This window comes from Misgurnus anguillicaudatus, chromosome 8 (genome assembly GCF_027580225.2).
Source record: "Misgurnus anguillicaudatus chromosome 8, ASM2758022v2, whole genome shotgun sequence".
NCBI classification, from domain to species: domain Eukaryota; kingdom Metazoa; phylum Chordata; class Actinopteri; order Cypriniformes; family Cobitidae; genus Misgurnus; species Misgurnus anguillicaudatus.
Genome location: NC_073344.2, coordinates 40,290,625 through 40,311,070, shown reverse-complemented (window position 1 = coordinate 40,311,070; position 20,446 = coordinate 40,290,625). Strand labels below are relative to the sequence as shown.

The window sequence follows — 20,446 nt, the reverse complement described above, 5'->3', positions numbered from 1 at the left end:
TAGAGGGTTGGAGATAGAGACTCCCAATTTGCGGTGGGTACACATTGGACTGTCCTTGATCAGTGTGCCAAATTTCATAACTTTCCTACATACGGTTCTATGGGCTGCCCTTCGGGGCTTGACCCCTAATAAACTTAAATAGTAAATTGTAAACTTAAAGGCCTACTAATAACCTTTAACTCTTTTGCCGCCATTGACGAGATCTCGTCAATCAAGAGAAAACACTTCCCCGCCAATGACGACTATTTCCGTCTTTCCGCAATACCGCTATTATCCACCAGTTGCCCTTCCGCAACTTTTTAAACCCGGAAGTATTGCCCTATGGCAAGCAGCTGCATGTCCGTGTCTGTTTTAAAGATCGCTCTGAATGTGAACTCCGTCACAAAAATGGAATTACCATATTCAAAAGCTGATTACAAAAGAAATACTGAAGGTAGGATGAAACTTTATTTTTTGAAAACAGAGGGTCTGTTCTTTCATTTGATATATTGTATGTTTATATATTTAAAGAAGAACATTTTCTGTTAGGCATTAAACTTTTGTGAAAATCATGAAAAACGCTGGGGCTGGCTGGCAACTTTTTTTAAAAACGCTGGCGGCTAAAGAGTTAAAAATGTTTGTGCTTTAGGACCCTTTTATTTCTCTAATGCAGTTGACGGTGTCTTACAGTTTGTCTAGCTGACAGCCTTCTGTTGTTTCCTGGTGCCCTTGTGATATCACTATGTGGCTGGGTGGTCATAAGACATGAATTGGACTCTGAAAACATAAAAGCATATATTTGGATCATATGCTATAAAATAAACTGCATCCATTCATATCTGAATAGTAAATATTTACCACTTTGACCAGACTGCTTTAGTTTTCCCATGGCAGCTGCGAGAGATGACTTTTGGCACTCGAAAGGAATTACTGACAGTGTCTTCCCATGAGGGACATATAGCCTTCCACCACATTGCCACAACTGTGAAGGGGTAAAACACTGTTATTCTGACTTATGGGTAAAGGAGAAATATGATCATCTTCACAGGTTAAAAAGAGGTTAATCACAACTGGGTATAAATCATTCCTGGCATCTCCTTACTAGCCTGAGGAATGTGGAAGTGAGTATTCCAGATACATAGGTAATCTGAAAGTAATGTTTAAACAGAGACTAATGAACAAGAAGTACTAAATGCAGTTCAAAGCATCACAACGACAAAGGAATGTGATGTGTAGGAACCTTTATTAGCACCAGCAGAAGGGTGGGGGAATCCAACTACAGCTACATGAGCCTTATCAAGAACCACAGCAGCACCCAAAGTTAGTTGCCCCTCCCTAACAGGTAGACTAAGATGAAGGGAGCGAGGCAGAGCCTGAATAACATGAATTCCTGTCTCTGAAGTTCTGAGTGGCAGTACACTCTCATAGACACTGCCATTAGAGTCTGAAAGAGAGCAAAGAAATTGGATTACTTTCAATAAACATTTGGCCATGAATTGTGGGATAAATAAAAATAAACTTACACAAGTAGAACAAGTGTATGTTGCTGCCCCTACATATGGCAGAGAAGCTATGGGGTGCAGAGAGACCTGGCTCAGTCACAAATCTGTGTTTCACCAAAGTGTTGGGGTTAAATCTCTGAAAACACAGACAGTGCTCTCCTCTCTAAAAAAATAAAAATACAGTCCCATCAGAGCTGCTCTACACGCTATGCAGTGATAAAAATGGAAACATTTACTAAAGAATGGACTGATACAATATTTTTATAACAAGATTTTTAAAGATGAAAAAGTTCAAACAGAACCTGTTCTGTGACGAACAAAACAACAAGCTGTTGATCTGCTTTAATGAGTGTACTCCACCTGAGGAGATAAAAAATATTAAACTTTAAAATACTACTAAACAATAGCCACTGCAAAAAGCCAGTGATCTAACCTGATGACCTCCCCCTCTGACAAAATTTCCTCTATGTGTTGCTGTGGAGCAGCAAGCAGTGAGTTCATAAACCTGGTAGCCCCATTACGAAACAGCACCACAGGTTCACAATCAGGAGCTGACAACACTCTGAACACATCAGCTGAAACCTGCAAAGTCAAAAATATGAGCTCTCAGATCTTGAAAACCAAAGACAAGTAACACCGATTATAGAATTGCAGACCTATAATTGGGATGAAGTTTGATACTACACGTCAGTGGATCAGCAGCTAATTTTGATCAGAACTGAAAGGAATAGTCTACTCATTTTCAATACCAAAATATGTTATTACCTAGCCTGGTAATACCATCCTCTGCTATTTTGCTTCGCTTCATAGACAGAGTCTGGCTGGGCATAATTGACAATCGTTTTCCTTCTCGTGGGAGGGGCTTGTCTGAAGTTTAAAATCATTGGTCTAAACGTAAGCCAATCACACATAACATTTGGATATGATGTGCTTTATGCGCCGGATCAGCCGCATCGAATCTCTGCTTTAAAATACACGTATGATGTGAAAACAAACCCATCGAGCGAAATACCAGAGTTAACATGGCTATGAACGACTTTTGCAGATTATGTAAAGTAAATCGGGCCAGAGCTAGTTGAACACTATCCTTACGGTGGCTTTCCACTCACGTCTAACGGGAGGAAAGCCCCTCTCTCCTCTCAAACTCTTCCACCAGACAACCATTACCATATGTAAATTAAATCTCCCTACCTTATTTTCTGGTTAATCAGGAATGTCACCAAAGAATGCTTGCCCACGCGTCCTCCACCATTAACTGTGAACAATATAATTCCCTTCCATGATTTCTCGATCGTTGTGCACGTCAAGCTGTGCTGCACACAGTTTCTCGCTGACGATCGGTAAAGTTGATAAATTAAACTTTTCAAAAAACTTGTCGGGAGCAGGGCAACAACATAATCTCCATTCAAATGTTTAACAAACACTTTTCTTGTTCGGGTTTAAGTTGGCAAGTGCCGGTTCTCCACAACAGAGCTTTCTGTTGTCTCCATGTCCACAACAGACTACAACCGTGATTTCGGCGTTTAGCGTCTACGTCACGGCTCTCAGCCCGCCCTCTGTTCGTTGATTGGACGGTCGTTTTGAGACCGGTGGAAAACGGTTTGAATGGGAGGTATCTCAGACTGAGTACAGAAGGGTAATGAAATTTAGCGGAAGTACGAAGTCTGACATAGTCAGGCTAGTTATTACCTTAACTAAGAAGAGCCGATACATCCCTCCATCATCTTAGTGCGTGCACGTAAGCGCTGGAGCGCGCTTGCAACACCTCGACAGCACCCAGCTCAGCCCCATTCATTCCATGGTACCAAACAGAGACAAAGCCAGAAGCGACCAAACACATCAACATTTTTCCTATTTAAGACGAGTAGTTATACAAAAAAGTTTGGTGGTACAAAATAAAACGTAGCGCTTTTCTAAGCGGATTTAAAAGAGGAACTATATTGTATGGCGAAATAGCACTTTTGGGAGTACTTCAACTCGCCTGAAAAATCCGCTCCCCTTCTCCCTCTCATAATGGGAGAGGGAGAGTGTTACTGTGCCGAGTCGAAGTACTCCCAAAAGTGCTGTTCCGCCATACAATATAGTTCCTCTTTTAAATCCGCTTAGAAAAGCACTACGTTTTATTTTGTACCACCAAACTTTTTCGTATAACTACTCGTCTTAAATAGGAAAAACGTTGATGTGTTTGGTCACTTCTAACTTTATCTCTGAGTGGTACCATTGAATGAATGGGTCTAAGCTAAATGCTATCGAAGTCTAGCAGCGCGCTGCAGCGCTTACGTACACGCACTAAGATGATAGAGGGATGTATCAACTCTTCTTAGTTAAGGTAATAACATTTTAATATTGAAAATGAGTAGACTATTCCTTTAAGGTTTTTTCACACTAAACCCAGCGCAATAAAGCAAAGTGAATTGCTGACAAATAGTCCTTTAATACGAAACACATTTGATCACCTTCAACTAATTCACGTCTGTAAGATAGATGGCACTAATCGCAAAATAATTTCATCTTTTAAGAGTTTAAGTTATGCTATAGTGCACATGCAAATTGGGCTGAGATTCAAGAAAATCCTGCCCAATTTAGGGACTGCAGCCTTCAAAGGCCGTATTTGAAGGCAAATTAACACACAAGCCTCCAAACGGCCTTTCCCCCTAAAACCAAGGATCCATATATGCATCCCTCATAGCGGGTGCATCCCAATTCAGGGTCTGGATCCTTTTAAGGCCGCGGAATTAGAAGGCAACGAAGCGAACTTAAATGAGATGGTCTAGCCTATGGGGGGAGTTGCGTCACTTGCTGTTCTTCTCCCACTATGTTTGACAGTGGGACACAACAGCTGAGACCTATCAGACTTTTAAAATATACATATGTAGGCTGATATTTTTCTGTTTTTTTTTAGAAAATATAACACATTGATGTAGATTAAACTATCCAACAGTATGTACAATTCACCAACCTTAAAAATATACAAAAGCTAAACGCAACATACACAATATTGCAGCAATAATATTACAGGGCTCGACAATAAGGCTTGTCCGCTTGTCCGGGACAAGTGTATTTTTTGCAGGACAAGTGTAAGAGAAAATTAGTTGTCCGACTGGACAAGTTAAATTTCAAACAATGTTACTTCACTTTATGTGCCGTTAACGACAAAGCAGAACGCGCAGCGTAAACACCGAGCGGAATATTGAACAGAGCGCGGCACGCCGACACACACACACACACGTTTACATGTTACTGTACACCAAAGGATTTTCACAGTCCCAGACTAAAGACCGGCAGTCTTTAGGAATCTAACTGGAGTCTCGGCGCGCTCCCGTTGTCTCGATCGTTAACTGTGAGGTGATAATCTGCAGTTGGCGACCCGATTTATGCCAGTCTTTCATATCAAACATTTTTGATATTATCGCAAGTCCCAGCGTAGTCTAGTGACGTAAAACAAGCAACAACCAATAAATTTGTTCTCCGAAAACCGGAAAAAGGAAGCCATCAGTCACAACAAAGAAACATGTTGACGGACGTGGAAACACAACGAGCGCCAAGTAGGCGAAAAAGGACCGTGGTTAAAGAGGAGCGCCTTGTCGAGCGGTGGGCAGAGCAGCCGTGTCTTTTTGATGTAAACTGGCATTCATACCACGACAGAGTGGAAAAAGAAAAGAAGTGGAGCAATATTGCCGAAAAGCGTGAGCAACGCAAGTTTTTTTTCGGCGCCCATGTTAAGTTAAAGCACGTACACCGCAAGCGTGCGGTCATAAATGTGACGCCAAGTGTGTTTCAAACAGTCATGACTTTGAGCAATTTAAAAGAAAGCAATTAAATATTTAAAAACACCAGAAGACTGCGCTGTCATTCACTCTCTGCCCAGCAAATGAGTCCGCATATAATCTCCAGAGAAACAGATAACGTACATCTATAAATATAAATCTTATGCTTAAACTGTTGAAGTGAAACACGATCGACTGCTTCGTGCTGTCAATCACTGAGTGATTTTTTTGTTTTGTCTGGAACTTAAGAGAAACAGATTTGGTGATGTGCCAGGGGCTTTTTGTGTCTATAATTGTGTATTGTGTCTATATATGTCATTACACAAACCAGAACAGCACGAAAACAATGTGGGTTAAATAAATCACAGTTACATAAATTACACTAAAGAGGGAGATGCGCACATCCAAACACTAGCAGGTGCCGGAATCCAAAAATACAACTAAATAAGACAAAAAAGGAATCCGCACACTGAACTCAGATACAAAGCAATAAAAGCCATGGTAAAAACTGAACAAAAAGAGCAAGAAAATATAGCTGCAAGCAGCAATACCGGGGTCAAGCCAAAACCAGTATATGGCGCAATGACAAAACTGTGCATGTAACATTAGGTCATGATTGTGTTACATCTAGCTAGTTTTATGACTATACACTTTAATTTAGTGAAGAAACAGTTGTATGACCATAGGGCTGGCTTGATATCAAAGGTTTTGTTCAATTATAAGGCCATCTAGTGGTGCAAGCATACAATTTTTTTGTGTGGCCTCAGCATGTGCTCATACATCAGCATATCAATCTGGTGTAAAAGTCTCATTTTGTTGCAGAGTTATAAGCATTTATGTGTAAAAAACACCAAATTTAACCCTCTGGGTAGGGGTGTGACGGTTATTATATAACCGTGAGACCGACGGTTATAGTTGAACACCGTCATTAGAACGAATGTTTAAATACTAATTAAAACAATTGTCAACAGTGTGTTACACACCCCACCATGTTATCACGTCACGCAATGAAAAATACAGAGCGGAGCAGACACTGACAACGCGCTGACATACAGGAGAGACCAGGGCACTTTTTGGTTACTTTTAAGATTAAACATATTAAACAAAGTCTCCCCTTTCAAATCATCTCTGCCTTATATTTAATTTATAGAATCAAATAAACATGAACGACCATAAGATGTTTTAACCGCGGAAAGGCTCCGCCCTGCTTTTCAAGTTCAAATCCTCCCATGTTAATCTACTAATTCTCCTGAAAGCACATTCACTGCTAGTCTTGCTCTACGTCTATTTACAATTAACAGCAAGTAGCTAATCAGTGTTTAGTTTATTCAAATGCTGGTTTCACATCGCAAGCATGAGCACTGAGCAGCGCGTTTGCGGAGAGCGTTTGCCGCGCGTGGCCATTGTGCTTTTACACCAGCTGCGTTTGCAGCGCATATGGCCCAGTTTAATAACAGTATAACAATCTCAAGTTCACATTATTTTACATGCATTTATGAGCAAAACCTCTTCAAGACGCTTTTTAATCCACATTGTTTTCGTGCTGTTCTGGTCCGTGTAATGACAGATATAGACACAATTATAGACATTAAAAGCCCATGGCACAAATCTGTTTCTCTGACGATTATTAAGATAATGATAGATAGAGGATTCATTTATGCTGGGCAGAGAGTGACAGCGCAGTCTTCTGGCAACAGTGTGTTTTTTAAATATTTAATTGCTTTCTGTTAAATTTCTCAAAGTCATTACTGTTTAAAACACACTTGGCATCACATTCATGATTTTATGGTAAAATGACACTTTCGCGTCAATCCACAAGCATTTAAACAATCACCCCCCCCCCAGACGGTTATGTGACGAACCCTCACATTTGACTCACGTCATAACCGTCATCACCAATTCTGAAACCAGCACAGCCCTACCTCTGGGGTCTAAGGGGTTTTTAAGGCCCTGGGGAAGTTTTGACATGCACTGACATTTGTGCTTTTTTCAGTTGCTTAAAAACATAAAAATGGCAAAAGTCTCATAACACTGAGGAACAAAACAGTCGCATAATAAGCCACATAATGAGCCTTGTAGAAATGTTAAACAGGAATGTAACTTTCTCTGTAGTAAAACCATGATAAGGTTTACTTGGGAATTTATAACAAAAAATTATTTTATATATATATATGCCATCGTAAAAATTAACACAGGGTTAGTATTTGGTTGGCCAGCGAGAGGTTTACTGTTGTGCAGTAAACAACTCTTAAGAAGAACTGCCTATCGTTGTCTGGACTCTTATTTGTGTTTTAGTAATCATTATAGTAGAAACACAACAAGGGACAAGCGTGACAAACTTGTTTGTTTACAGCCGCTATTACTCCCTCACGTGTTGATCATGAAAGCAGTAATGCGAGTGATCCTGTGCTTAGTAAACTTGCTGTGCGGAGATATAACCTTAGACGCAAGTAAATAAGGATTGAAATGTTGCTTGAAATGTTTGACGGAAGAACAAAGAAACACTCGCGTCTGGAGATATTGACACACATATGCAAGTAAATAAGGATTGTATTTATGGAGGACGAGGAGTGCAAAAATTTAAAATAAATAAATACATGTACAAAGAAATATATAAAACAAACATAAATAAATAAATATGCAGAGAAATATAAAAAAACAAACACAAATGAGTATTGCAACTTTGATTTCTTTATTTTTGTATTAAAATATTTTTAAAACTTTTATTTATTTCTGTACTTAATTATACATTTTTATTTATTATTTTATTCATTTCCACATTTATGTATTTATTTATGTATTTATGTGAACATTTAATTATTTTTTTACATTTATTTATACATTTATTTATTTAAACGTTTATTTATTTCTACATTTATGTGTCTAATATGTTAATGAGGAAGGGGCGTGTTTTTCTTCAGCCGTAGCAATGGAGCACAGAGTGGCAATGCTACAGTAGTGTATACACGTGTTCTGAGGCCAAAACAGTCACATCTTTTGCTCTTACAAAATGACACGCAAGGGAAGAGCGTGGACGTGATTTTGAGTGTTTCTGTATGTATTTACAGGATAAGCATGCATATTCTTTACCCCGAACATCGCGTTATAAACCGTTCGGAATTCTTGCACACATTACAGAAACCGCATCTTTAACAGGTCTGGTAACAGACAGTGAGACACGATAGGGTGTGCACATGAAATACACTGATCATATTTAATAAACGCCATATGCAGCTGACAGATCATTGATAGAGCTTGATGTCAACGAGGATTGTGCACGATAAGGAGAAAAACCACACGGGCTTTCACTGATGCCCACAAGCATATTGAATATTGCGTTTGAAACGCGACTGAAAATAACTTTAATATTCGCGTTTCTTAATTTTGTATGAACAACGTGTGATGTAAGTTATCATTCATATGCCTGAGATGTGGGCTCAGTCTCCTCTTCCAACGTGCCCCTCTCAAACACCAGCGCAAGTTGAAACACACGGCTCGTCCAGTCGGACACCTCGCTATCAGCAGGCAATGGTCATTGCTTTCTGTCCTTTACACATCATAAAGTTATGGCAAAATGCAGGCGTATGTATAGGCAAGCAGATAGGCATAGAATATAAAGGCAACAATTCGCGTTAAGTGTTCTCCAATAGTAAAACATTAAGGACACTACATTACGCGGAGTAAGACAGTGATATTAAAAGACAAAATTCAGTACACGCTTTAAAACATAACATGTACAGGCAATAGCTGAGACCGGAATATGAAAGCGACCCGATAAATACAGTGTTTTCACGTCATATTGAATGATAAGAAAATGCTTCTCTACGGTTCATTATAAAATTCATACATAATGTCCTAGTAGTGCATCACATAACGTTTTCATCATCTCACAGGTTATAAAGTTTGTGGCAATCTAGCTTTCAATATTTTTCTGTCATTTGGCTGAGGTTGTAACTGGAAGGAGGATAATTTCTAGGCTACTGTATGTCTGTCAGAACAGGATCACTTTATTACACTGAACCACACTATTTTAGTACAATTACAAAATAAATATGAACATATGATATCAAAGCCATTACAATAATAACATACATGGTATGATATCAAGCATAATAAAACTAAAAAGCAATAAAAACTGTAATGACAGCATGTGGTATGACATTAAATAATTAATCATTCCACATAAAAAATTTTCCATCTTGCAGCGTAACTTAAATAACTAAGATACAAGGAAGCAGGATGGACTTATACATCGTGGTAGCCTATTATTACCAAAAACCTGAAATAAGAAAAAACTCTGAGGTAACTCGTGCCAAATGCGCTATTTTAACCGTAAACAATAAATCTATATACTCTTTATAATGACAAAGAAACATAACTGAAACAGGTTTTAATTGACAAAGATTGTATTTAAAACTGGTGTATACTCACATTCATACAATGACGCACACAAAAACACAAATCTGTACGAATGCTGTTGTTCACAGCGCACATATAGCCCCACTATGCAATAATGATGATTGACAGATGTGCTTATATTCGTCTTTCCAACATTTGGCCAAACATAAAATATGTTTATAAAACTATAAGACAGTATTGTCTATGACTCGACAAAAAATGCTAGACAAAAACTTCTCTCCACTCCTCACATACATGAAACACAGACTTCGGTGTTTGCCGGGTAAAGAAAATGCTGTACATGTTTGTAAAATTAGTTTGGCTACTCTTGCATTATACAAGCAGTTATGACAGAGACGCTCCAAAATGTGTGAGGCATTTCATTCACTGAAGAGGCATGGATGGTAGGTTTGAGTGTCGGCCCCGACACGTTGGAAGAGGAGACTGATCTCATATGAATGATTACATCACGCGTTGTTCATACAAAATTAAGAAACGCGAATATTAAAGTGATTTTCAGTCGCGTTTCAAACGCAATATTCAATATGCTTGTGGGCATCAGTGAAAGTGCGTGTGGTTTTTCTCCTTATCGTGCACAATCCTCCTTGACATCAAGATCTATCAATGATCTGTCAGCTGCATATGGCGTTTATTAAATATGATCAGTGTATTTCATGTGCACACCCTATCGTGTCTTAATGTCTGTTACCAGACCTGTTAAAAAAGCGGTTTCTGTAATGTGTGCAAGAATCCCGAACGGATGTTTATAACGCGATGTTCGGGGTAAAGAATATGCATGCTTATCCTGTAAATACATACAGAAACAGTGACATTAAATTACTTAAACTGTGATTTTTGCCATTTCGCCCACCTCTCTCAACATTCATTTCACTTGCACTACACTCAAAATCACGTCCACGCTCTTCCCTTGCGTGTCATTTTGTAAAAGCAAAAGATGTTGTGGCCTCAGAACACGTGTATACACTACTGTAGCATTGCCACTCTGTGCTCCATTGCTATGGCTGAAGAAAAACACACCCCCTCCTCATTAACATATTAGACACATAAATGTAGAAATAAATACGTGTGGAAATAAATACATGTATAAAAAAATACATGTGGAAAAAATAAATGTAGAAACAAATAAACGTTTAAATAAATAAATGTATAAATAAATAAATGTAAAAAAATAATTAAATGTTCACATAAATAAATACATAAATGTGGAAATGAATAAAAGAATAAATAAAAATGTATAATTAAATACAGAAATAAATAAAAGTTTTAAAAATATTTTAATACAAAAATAAAGAAATCAAAGTTGCAATACTCATTTATGTTTGTTTTTTATATTTCTCTGCATATTTATTTTTGTATTTATTTATTTATGTTTGTTTTATATATGTCTTTGTACATGTATTTATTTATTTATTTATTTTTAATTTTTGCACTCCTCGTCCTCCATATGTATTGTTTGCAATCGGGTATTTTATATGAATACCAAAAACCGCGTCGAGTTTCCTGACTCGTGTGTTTGTTTATGTGTGTTCCCCTCGCGTGAAATGTTTGACGGAAGAACAAAGAAACACTCGCGTCTGGAGATATTGACACACATACGCAAGTAAATAAGGATTAAGATGTCATGTTTTGGTGCATTCGGATGAAACAACAAGGAATTGAGAGACTGGATTGTGGATTGCGTATCCATTGACTGCAGGAGGAACGAGTTATGCATATGGATGTCTCTGCTCATTCACTTCAATGGTGCGGGGGTGTGGCGATCTCATCTCATTATAGATAATCAGGTAACATTAGAGAGACGGTCCCTCTCCTACTTCTCATACAGTTTCCACCGAATGACAATATATGTTTTCCATCTCACTTACATCATTTAAAAGCTGACATTCCAAGCAGGGAACTACACTGCGACCAAAATGGTCGCATATGCGACCTTTTGAACTGCCGTTGCAACCCTAATTTTTAATGGGTCGCAAATGTGCTACCTAATGTTTTAGATAATATGCTATGATTTACTATGAGCATTTATTAAAACAGAAATGTGGATTTTAAGAATATGTTTTATAACGTGCTCTGAGCCTTCAACACGTCGGCTTCATTTTGTGTGAAAGCACGTCGTGTCTCTCCCTATGAGTGTGCGTTCGCTTGCTCTCTGTTTCCCAGTGAATTGAATGGCACGCGAAGCAAGCGCAGTGTCTTCCATGTTTCTGAACTTGAGCAGAGGTCTTTCTTCACTGAGGACGCGGGACCCGTATGGTTCCGGGTTTATATTTTAAATGGTCTGTCGGGTCCGGTTAGGTCCTAGTTTAATTACTTTGGGTCCCAAGTCTGATTAATATTGTGTTTATAACCCGAGTCGATCGGAAAACGGCCATGAGCGCTACCGCGCTAAAGCTCGAGTGCAGTTTCAGCGTGCCTCCGGTTTCTATGGCGATGGTTCTTGTTACGACCACGCGCTGCATTTTCTTTCTCAATTTTTTTTAATAATCTTATTATTAATAAACCATATATTTTCTAAAACCATATCCATATTAAGTTTGCACAGAGATTGTAGCAAAAAAGAAGTGCTACTGTCAAGCCCATTGCACTGAACCAGCAAAGCAATGTAAAGTCTGTCACCGGGACAGCAAGTAGACTTTTAAATCTGAAAAAATTAGTGGATTAAGCTTTTTAAATCGGCAAGAGAGAAATAGAAAGATAGAGCAGAAGCAGTAAAAGTGCCTATCTAATAGAAATTATTACCATTATAACATCAGTCATAACATCCGTCACATTTATAATCTATAGACCTGCACTGTCTATTAATATACTATACATAGTATTGTATTATATTGAGTTTGATAAAAGAGGTCTAATTGCTTCATATATCAGTGCAAAAACAGTAAGTGTTTTCGTGGTGCTTTGACAAACAGTGTCAGCTTTGTTAATGGCAAAGAAAGTTTGGGGTGGTTAGATTAATGAAATATAATGTGAAATTAATATTAATTTTCAGTAAATCAAAGTATTGTGTTGTCACACATTATTAGTTCTACGTCACATGTATAGTAGCCCATTATTTGTCGGTGGGTAATGATTGCCCTTTTCACCGGCTACCACCACAAGTAAATTTCAGATCTGTGGGATACACTGCAACGTTTAAGAAAACAAGAAGGCATGTGGTTTAAAAGATGGCAAGTAAAATACAAAGCATATCTGTATGCAATACAGTTTCATTATTGTGCATTATTATCCAGAGCGCCTTAATATAACTTGAAAAAAATATGTGCGACCAAATCATATTTTGCGCCAGTAACTGAAAAAGTTGGTAGCGCAAGTGCCACCAGTGGAAAAGGTTAGTGTAGTTCCCTGCCAAGCATTATGTAGACATTTATCTTTTGTTTATATGACATGTAATATTAGAGAGACGGTCCCTCTCCTACTTCTCATACAGTTTCCACCGAACGACAATATATGTTTTCCATCTCACTTACATCATTTAAAAGCTGACATTCCAAGCATTATGTAGACATTTATCTTTTGTTTATATGACATGTATTCGTTAAGTTACAGTTAATTTTTCTGAAGCGTTTGAGAAAGGACTTCCCTGAGGGAGAGAGAACAAAACGCGCATCATGTTTATTTTCTTAATTTTGCGAAAAGCACAACATTCTGTTTTTATTTGGAGTGGACATAAAAAAAACTAGACACTTTAACGTTTTAAATGATGTATAAATCATATCTGTATGTCAAAAATCAGCAGAGTTATCCAAGTCTCTTTGCGGAGTGATTGAAAAATAAAGAGTTTGCGGCGCCCGCGCCACAGCCGACCCCAGAGTGTTAAAGGTAATTTTTAGTTTTTTGCAATTTTCAGCCATTTCTGATGGAAATTTTAATATAACGCCAATAGAACTTTTTGTTCAGAAGGTAAGGTAAGTTTTTTCCTATGGTGTTTTCGAGTCGATCGGAAAAACGCGCGCGGAGATATTCACGCGTGTTTTTTAAGCGCTATTTTGCTGCGCAGGGTTAACCGTAAGGCGAATTCTGGCATGTTTGGTATCGTTGGACTCTGCAACTATTCAGAACTCCAAAGAAACAAGTCCTGTGAAAATACGTCAATCGGAGCCGAAGTTATAGGCGTGTAAAGCATAAGTTGACCACTAGGTGGCGCTGTGACGAAACTCTGCATGCACCCGTAGTTCCTGACTGGCATCACAAGTACCAAGTATCGTGTCAATAGGCTTAAGTTTGCCAAAGACACAGCCTCAAATACATTTTTTTTGCGCTCTACGTAAAATTAATTGACGCGGTTTCCGGAAACGGACTGACGAATTGACATGAATTCCATAACTTTTTACTCCATAACGGATAACTATATCGGAGGCCGATGCCGCGCTTCTCTCTGTTGGTGCGTGCCCAGTTATTCCTCCCTTTGCAACCACCAGAGCAAAGTATGTGAAAGTATGTACAAGAACTAAGTAAATGATAATAAGAAGAAAAATGGAATCCGTTAAGTAAATGTAAATGTTTTAATATAATATACAAGTAAAAAATAAAATAGCAGCGCCTTCTTTGCTTTTAATGACACACAGCTGCTAAGTTCCATTATTCCGAAGCAGAAGGGGGCAGTAATGTACATACGCTGGTTGCCAGCCGCCGTTAATACTCAAGTTAGAGAAAATGCAACTGGGAAAAGTGAGGAAAAATAAGGGATATTGGCTTGTTTTACACGTATCATTGTTTTGTAAAAAAACAAACAATTCCACGTCAACTCGAACACGCAAAACCCCGTATGAAGCATTGTCATGACAGTGTTTCCCATACATTGATTTATTTGTGGTGGCCCACCACAGAATAAACACTGGCCCCCACAAATAGAATTTTCATGATTCCCATTTACATTTTTATTTTACCATTTAAAACAGCTTAATTCACTTAAAATATAATTTGATATATAATACAGATCAAATACAGATACAGATCAAAGAGTAAAAGTGAAACATATTTCAGTGCCAACACTAGATCAAACGCAAACACGACATGATGACGTCACATATATGCTAAATAGCGGGTGACGTCATTACCACCACAGTCTCTCAAAATCCTGTGGGAAACACTGCATGAGCATGCCAAACCAACAGATGGCGATATATTCCTTAACCCAGAGAAGCCACTCCAGTCTCGTCTTGCCATGAACAAGGAAAAAGTGCGGGAGCTGACTTCGCAGACATCCGTGGTTCAGGTAAGTTTTCGACAAAAATCTTATATTAAATGTCTGTGACTCTTGAAAGTTAGTATAAGGCACTCCGTCTACTACAGCACAGCAAATAAAGTCATAATATCATTTGTAGTACTTGCAGCGCTATTCAGACTTGAGGCATTTTTGCTAAAATGTTTGTGTATTATTATAATTTCCATTAATTTTTGTTGTTCTAAAATGTTTCTGTAAAACAATACCTGTCAGCTTGTTGTTATGTATAGTCTGACCGACTAGAGGTAATGTTAACGTTGAGGACAGAAAGGTGATTTCTCGTCTATTTTTTTTATATTATGAAAAAAATATGGTACTTGAAATCAATCTAAATACCTTTCACTTGTTCAGTATTGTGTTTTTGTTGCTATATAAACGATGCACTTAATATAGGCAGATGGCCATTGCTTTTCTGAACAGCAGTTGGAAGTATTCTGAGGCAATTTAAATTTTAGGAAAAATATGAGGATGAATATCGATGATTATATAATTGAGTTCAATAACATAGTAATTTTGGTTGTTTAATTTCTTCATGAGTGTTTGTTTGGTGTTTAAATGATCAACATAATATATGGTTAATTGTTCTGTCCCGTTTGTTAGAAAAGCTTTTGCAAATATCTTGTCTGAGGTAAAATGTCATTTAAACACAATTAGTGAGTGTGAATAAAATGATTTTTGTCTCTATATACATTTATGATGCCCCTCTGGCAGTTTTAGTTACTGTATAAAGTGTATTATTATGATCTGTATGATAGTTTGAGTGCTTACAATGGCAGCAAATTTAAAAACAAAACAAACAAGAGATGTTTACATTGACATTATGTAAGTTAGTTCAGATTCTTTGACAACCACTTTGTTATGCACAGTGCAATCTGATTTACGTTATTGTATGTCAGATGTATGAAATGTACAGTGATTTAATGAACATGTGTTTCATATCATCATAGGTGTGATTGGCAAAGGACAAAAAAGCAGGAAAATATACGGCACACCTACCATGACGTAGCGACATACATATGCACACACGCACGCACGCACGCACACACACACACTTATATAAAATGAAATACAGTTGAAATATAATTTGGGGTCAAAGTTGATCGATCTGAGTGGCCAATCGTCAATGCGTGGGCAAGTGCCACCATGACCATTATGTAGCCTTGCCACTGCATAGACTGAACAAAATCATTTTGTGCATTTAAAAGTAAATACATCAAAGTGGTGCATTTTGAGAGTAAAAATAAATGACTAGATCTTTGAGGATTTTTATGTTCTTCTAAACAAATGTATGCCCTTTTAGTAAAATCTTTGGTTGCATATGGTAATAATAAGACACACAAGCCACATACACAATTTGATAAATGGGATTCGCTATTGGTCAAAACATTTAACGTTTATAGAATAATTAGTGGGGGCATTTAATACAGATTAATTATTGATTACAACATTTGTTACTTAATTCAAATGTTATGACTTTCTGGAAAGGCAGTCAAGTGCATTTGTCTTTTGCATAGTTCTTTTGGCACAGTCGAGCTAAGCGTTTTACACACACACGCACACACACACAAGCAACCCAGATCCATGAATGTGTGTGTTTGTCATTATATTATTCTGTAATCACAAGCATTACCGCCAGATTCACAAACCATTAAGAGGAGCAAACGTATGCGTGTGTTCGTCAGGATGACGTTGGATCTGATTCGCGTAACTTTTATGCGTGCGTTAACGTAAGTGATTTCAGAATAATAATGCAAGCAAACATTTTGACACAAACGCAACTTTATATTGATATTGCGAGACAGCATTTCACCTCGACGAGAAATCTGATATTTACATTACTGGCATAGCCTGATTTGAAACGGACAGTTTTGTCAAAGCAGCAAACACCTGGAGGGTTCTCTTAATTTTCTTACTACTAAAATGCTGTTTGTCTGCCTATTCCTTCTATCCATGCCCAGCGCCACTGATTTAGGTCCTTTATCAATTAGGTTGTCTTACCTAGGCTTCATAAACTTACTCTTCATCCTGCTGACAACGTTAACTTGTTACGACTTCACTGCGGTCGCGCGGCATCTGTAGCTGGACCTCAGCCGCACCTCAAAGACCCCTCCCCATTCTAGGGATGTCACGAGAAACGATATTTCGGTACCAAGTCGATACCAACATTTTTTTAAACATGACGGTACCTGCTTTCTCTGGTACCGGAGGTACCGAGGCTGCAATACTCTTCCGGGACTGATGGGGGCAGCATATACGCGCGTGTGTATTTGACGCTCCACAAGAGTTAAAGATGAGGAAGAACACCTCAGACGAGCACACGGGAATCTCTCTAAAGTAGTTTGTCGCTATCAAACATAGAATTTGGCAAAGCTCTTGAAAGACAGACCCCCCGATCTCTTTAAAGAATTCGAGGTAAGTTTTAATTCACATTAACATTATATACAAACTGTAAAACTTTAATTTTATACTGAAACCCAGACCCTGTATTATGTTTGTTTGAGGCAGCTGGCATTAATGCCGTGTAACCAGCTAACTTTATGCTAGATGTTAATGCTTTGTGTAAGTTAGTTATTTGTTAATGACGCTGCATTTGCAACTTTATAAACTAAATGGGCGACCATGCATCGCCATTTAGTCATCCTGTCAGCAAAATGTAGCCTAATGTCACTGGATGAAGTATTAAAATGTTAAGGGTTTTTAATAACTATTTTCATCCTGCAACAATGTGAGTGACATTAAACTAATGCTTGCATTCAGAGTATGTGTATGTGCACGTGTGTGTGTTTATAAGTGCATTTTAGCACCTGTAGCTTTGGCTGATTTATTAGTCATTGTCAGACAGTATGTTAAATAAATAAAATGTATTTCTTATTCTCTCTCTTTTTAACAGTATCAGCCAGAGGAGGATGTACACCAAGAGAGTCAGGAGAAAAGTCAACAAACATTAACACAGACAACCTAAACAGAAGCTCTTAAAAGTTTTCTATAATGTTGAAATGTTTTAATAAAAAAAATATTTAAGTATGATTGTTCTTTTTTTACACACTGTGGTACAGACTTAGGTACCGAGTACCGTGTACTTTTTGTGGTATTGGTACCGACTACTAGATTTTTGGTACCGTGACATCCCTACCCCATTCTACTTCTGATTGGCTAGTTTGTTAGTTTGGTTGAGAGTGAAAGATGTGTTTCTCTCATACTATTTGTTGGCAAATGCATGTTTTTTTTAATTCGCTTCCAACAACACACGCCGGAGATCTGACTGCAAGCTCTTTGGTGAGCTCTGCTTTGAATGAAGTTCCATTGTGACAAATAAATAGACTAATGCATAGTGATATGCGGTTATTTATAACGGTGCCTTGCAACCCCCCACCCACACGCACACACAAAAAATCGGATTTGCATGATTCACGAAAGCCTCATTTTCAGGTCGGAAAAGCCGGAATTCCGGATTTATCCGGAAGAATCACACCCCTGTATCATAGTCATTTGCCATACTGTGGATTTTAAACACATCAAGGGCTGGAATGACTGAATACATTTCTTGCCTTTTTTCCTTGGCTAATATTTCCCTCATATATGTTTCCCTTTCTTCTTGTGTGTTAACAGGTCATTGGCACTGCTGTGTAACTATTTCACTGTCAGACACCTCAAGACATTTTAGTGGGTGTAACTGGAAATCTTTTATGTAAATCTACGCTCATTGTTATGTTTTATGTCTTTGCAAAACAGATCACAACATCATTTGCTGTAAGTTGTTTTTAACCAGCTGTTACAGACATTTTTTTTATATTTCCTTTTTACCCTAAGTGTTTTTGATCTTAACCATACTGTCATATTAGTTTTATCGGAGAAAGGACATGCCACCTCTAAGCCATCTGTTACTCTGTGCAGAGCATATCAGGGTTCTTGCAGGTTTCAGCAAGTTAAATTTAAGACCTTTTTAAGACCTTTTAAGACCATTATGAGTAAAATTTAAGACCAACACGACACATTACTAGAAGCATTCAAATGATCTCAGAAATTCTTAAAATGTTCTATTTTTATTGATTCAGTTATAGGAAAATATAAAATGAACGCAGTTTTAAAACAGATAATCAAAATACATGGAAATACATTATGCTTAACTCTATTAGACCGCGAGTGTTGGCGCCGACAAATTTTACCCATAGCCCTTTTAGGAAGAGACTTCTGACAATGGAAGCCCAAAAATGCCTCATAGTGAGCCATTGATAGGGGAGAGCGGGGTAAGTTGTCACACGGGTAAGTTGTCACACTGTTAATAACTCCAACACTAGAGGCTCTATCTCAAAAATCAAATAGCCACTTTATGTGACTTCTTCTTCTATAGTGAACTTCCTGTTCACATGTGGTCAAGATCACTGTAATCTGAGGTTAGCACAATTTTCTTATTTTTCTGCTTAAAAAGTAAAAAAAAATCACTTTACATTTTATGCAATACAACTTTGTTAGGTGTGAATGTTTAAAATGATTATTTTGCACAAAATAGAGGAGACCGTAAAGTGTCTTTTGATACTTTAGCTAAAGTGATATGATGAGCTAAACTTGAGATTTAGACAACATTAGCACACAAGTAAGTATGGGGCAAGTTGTCTCAATGACTTTGGGGCAAGTCGTCACATCTGACAACTTGCCCCTGTACAAACAAACACATCGAACATGCTCAGAAAACATGATATAGAAAAAAATAAGCCTCAATCTAGCAAAAAGCTGTTTCAAAAGAAAGGGAAGCAGAAATCTGGACCTATGAAAAACAAGGCAGCTAAAAGAAGAAAAATCATGCAAGAGTCATCATCAGATGATGAAGAGTGCTTCTGCCTCGTCTGTGTAGAGCCATTTTCAAAGAGTCGTCCAAAGGAGACCTGGGTAAAATGTGTAAAATGCAACAATTGGGCCCATGATGCTTGCACCTCAGGCCAGGCAATTTATGTGTGTCAGAATTGTGATTCTGGAGATGAGTCCTATTAGTCATACAGGGCATCTGTTTTGTTCAGAGGTTAAACATGTTAAGTTAAGCAAGTTATCTGCAGCGTTCCATTCAGTTATCTGGTTTTATGTGAAAGCCATAGAACATTTGAACCAAAGTTCAAAGTAAAGTGGTCTTGCCACTTAATTGAAATGTGCATTATTTGGATTGAAATAATTGTTTTTCCAGATTCTCCAGGCACGGATGTTTATATTTCCAGTTTGGTTTGAGTTTAAAAATTAAAATCAATATTCACAATTAAGTAGTTGTGTTCTTATTTTTAGATAATCTAGTGTGACAACTTACCCGCCCTAGTGTGACAACTTACCCTCCGATGGGGCAAATTGTCACAAGTGCACAGTCACTATTCAACAGTCTACAACTCTGTAATGAGATAAGATATAAAGATGTTATGAATACAACATATGTGCCCAAGACTTCCTTCTTTCATTTGGTATGAGATTTATACCATTTTGATGTATGGTGCTCAGTAAATGTTAGACAGTGTGAAAAGTGTGACAACATACCCCGCTCTCCCCTATACATTAAGTTAGAGGCAAAGAGCTGT

At 37.8% G+C, this 20,446-nt stretch overlaps 1 protein-coding gene across 2 annotated transcripts in view; it reads right to left on the bottom strand.

Moving 5' to 3' along the window:
• Positions 1-20,446, bottom strand: part of nol11 (nucleolar protein 11) — an 81,822-nt gene that overhangs the window by 35,380 nt on the left and 25,996 nt on the right. For both annotated transcript variants that reach the window (XM_073870907.1, XM_073870906.1), the window contains exons 4-10: positions 1,915-2,063; positions 1,784-1,841; positions 1,503-1,644; positions 1,220-1,423; positions 1,053-1,126; positions 838-964; positions 668-756 (exon numbers count right to left, since the gene is read on the bottom strand). In XM_073870907.1, coding sequence (XP_073727008.1) covers positions 668-756; positions 838-964; positions 1,053-1,126; positions 1,220-1,423; positions 1,503-1,644; positions 1,784-1,841; positions 1,915-2,063 — 843 coding nt within the window. The remainder of the gene's footprint in view (positions 1-667; positions 757-837; positions 965-1,052; positions 1,127-1,219; positions 1,424-1,502; positions 1,645-1,783; positions 1,842-1,914; positions 2,064-20,446) is intronic.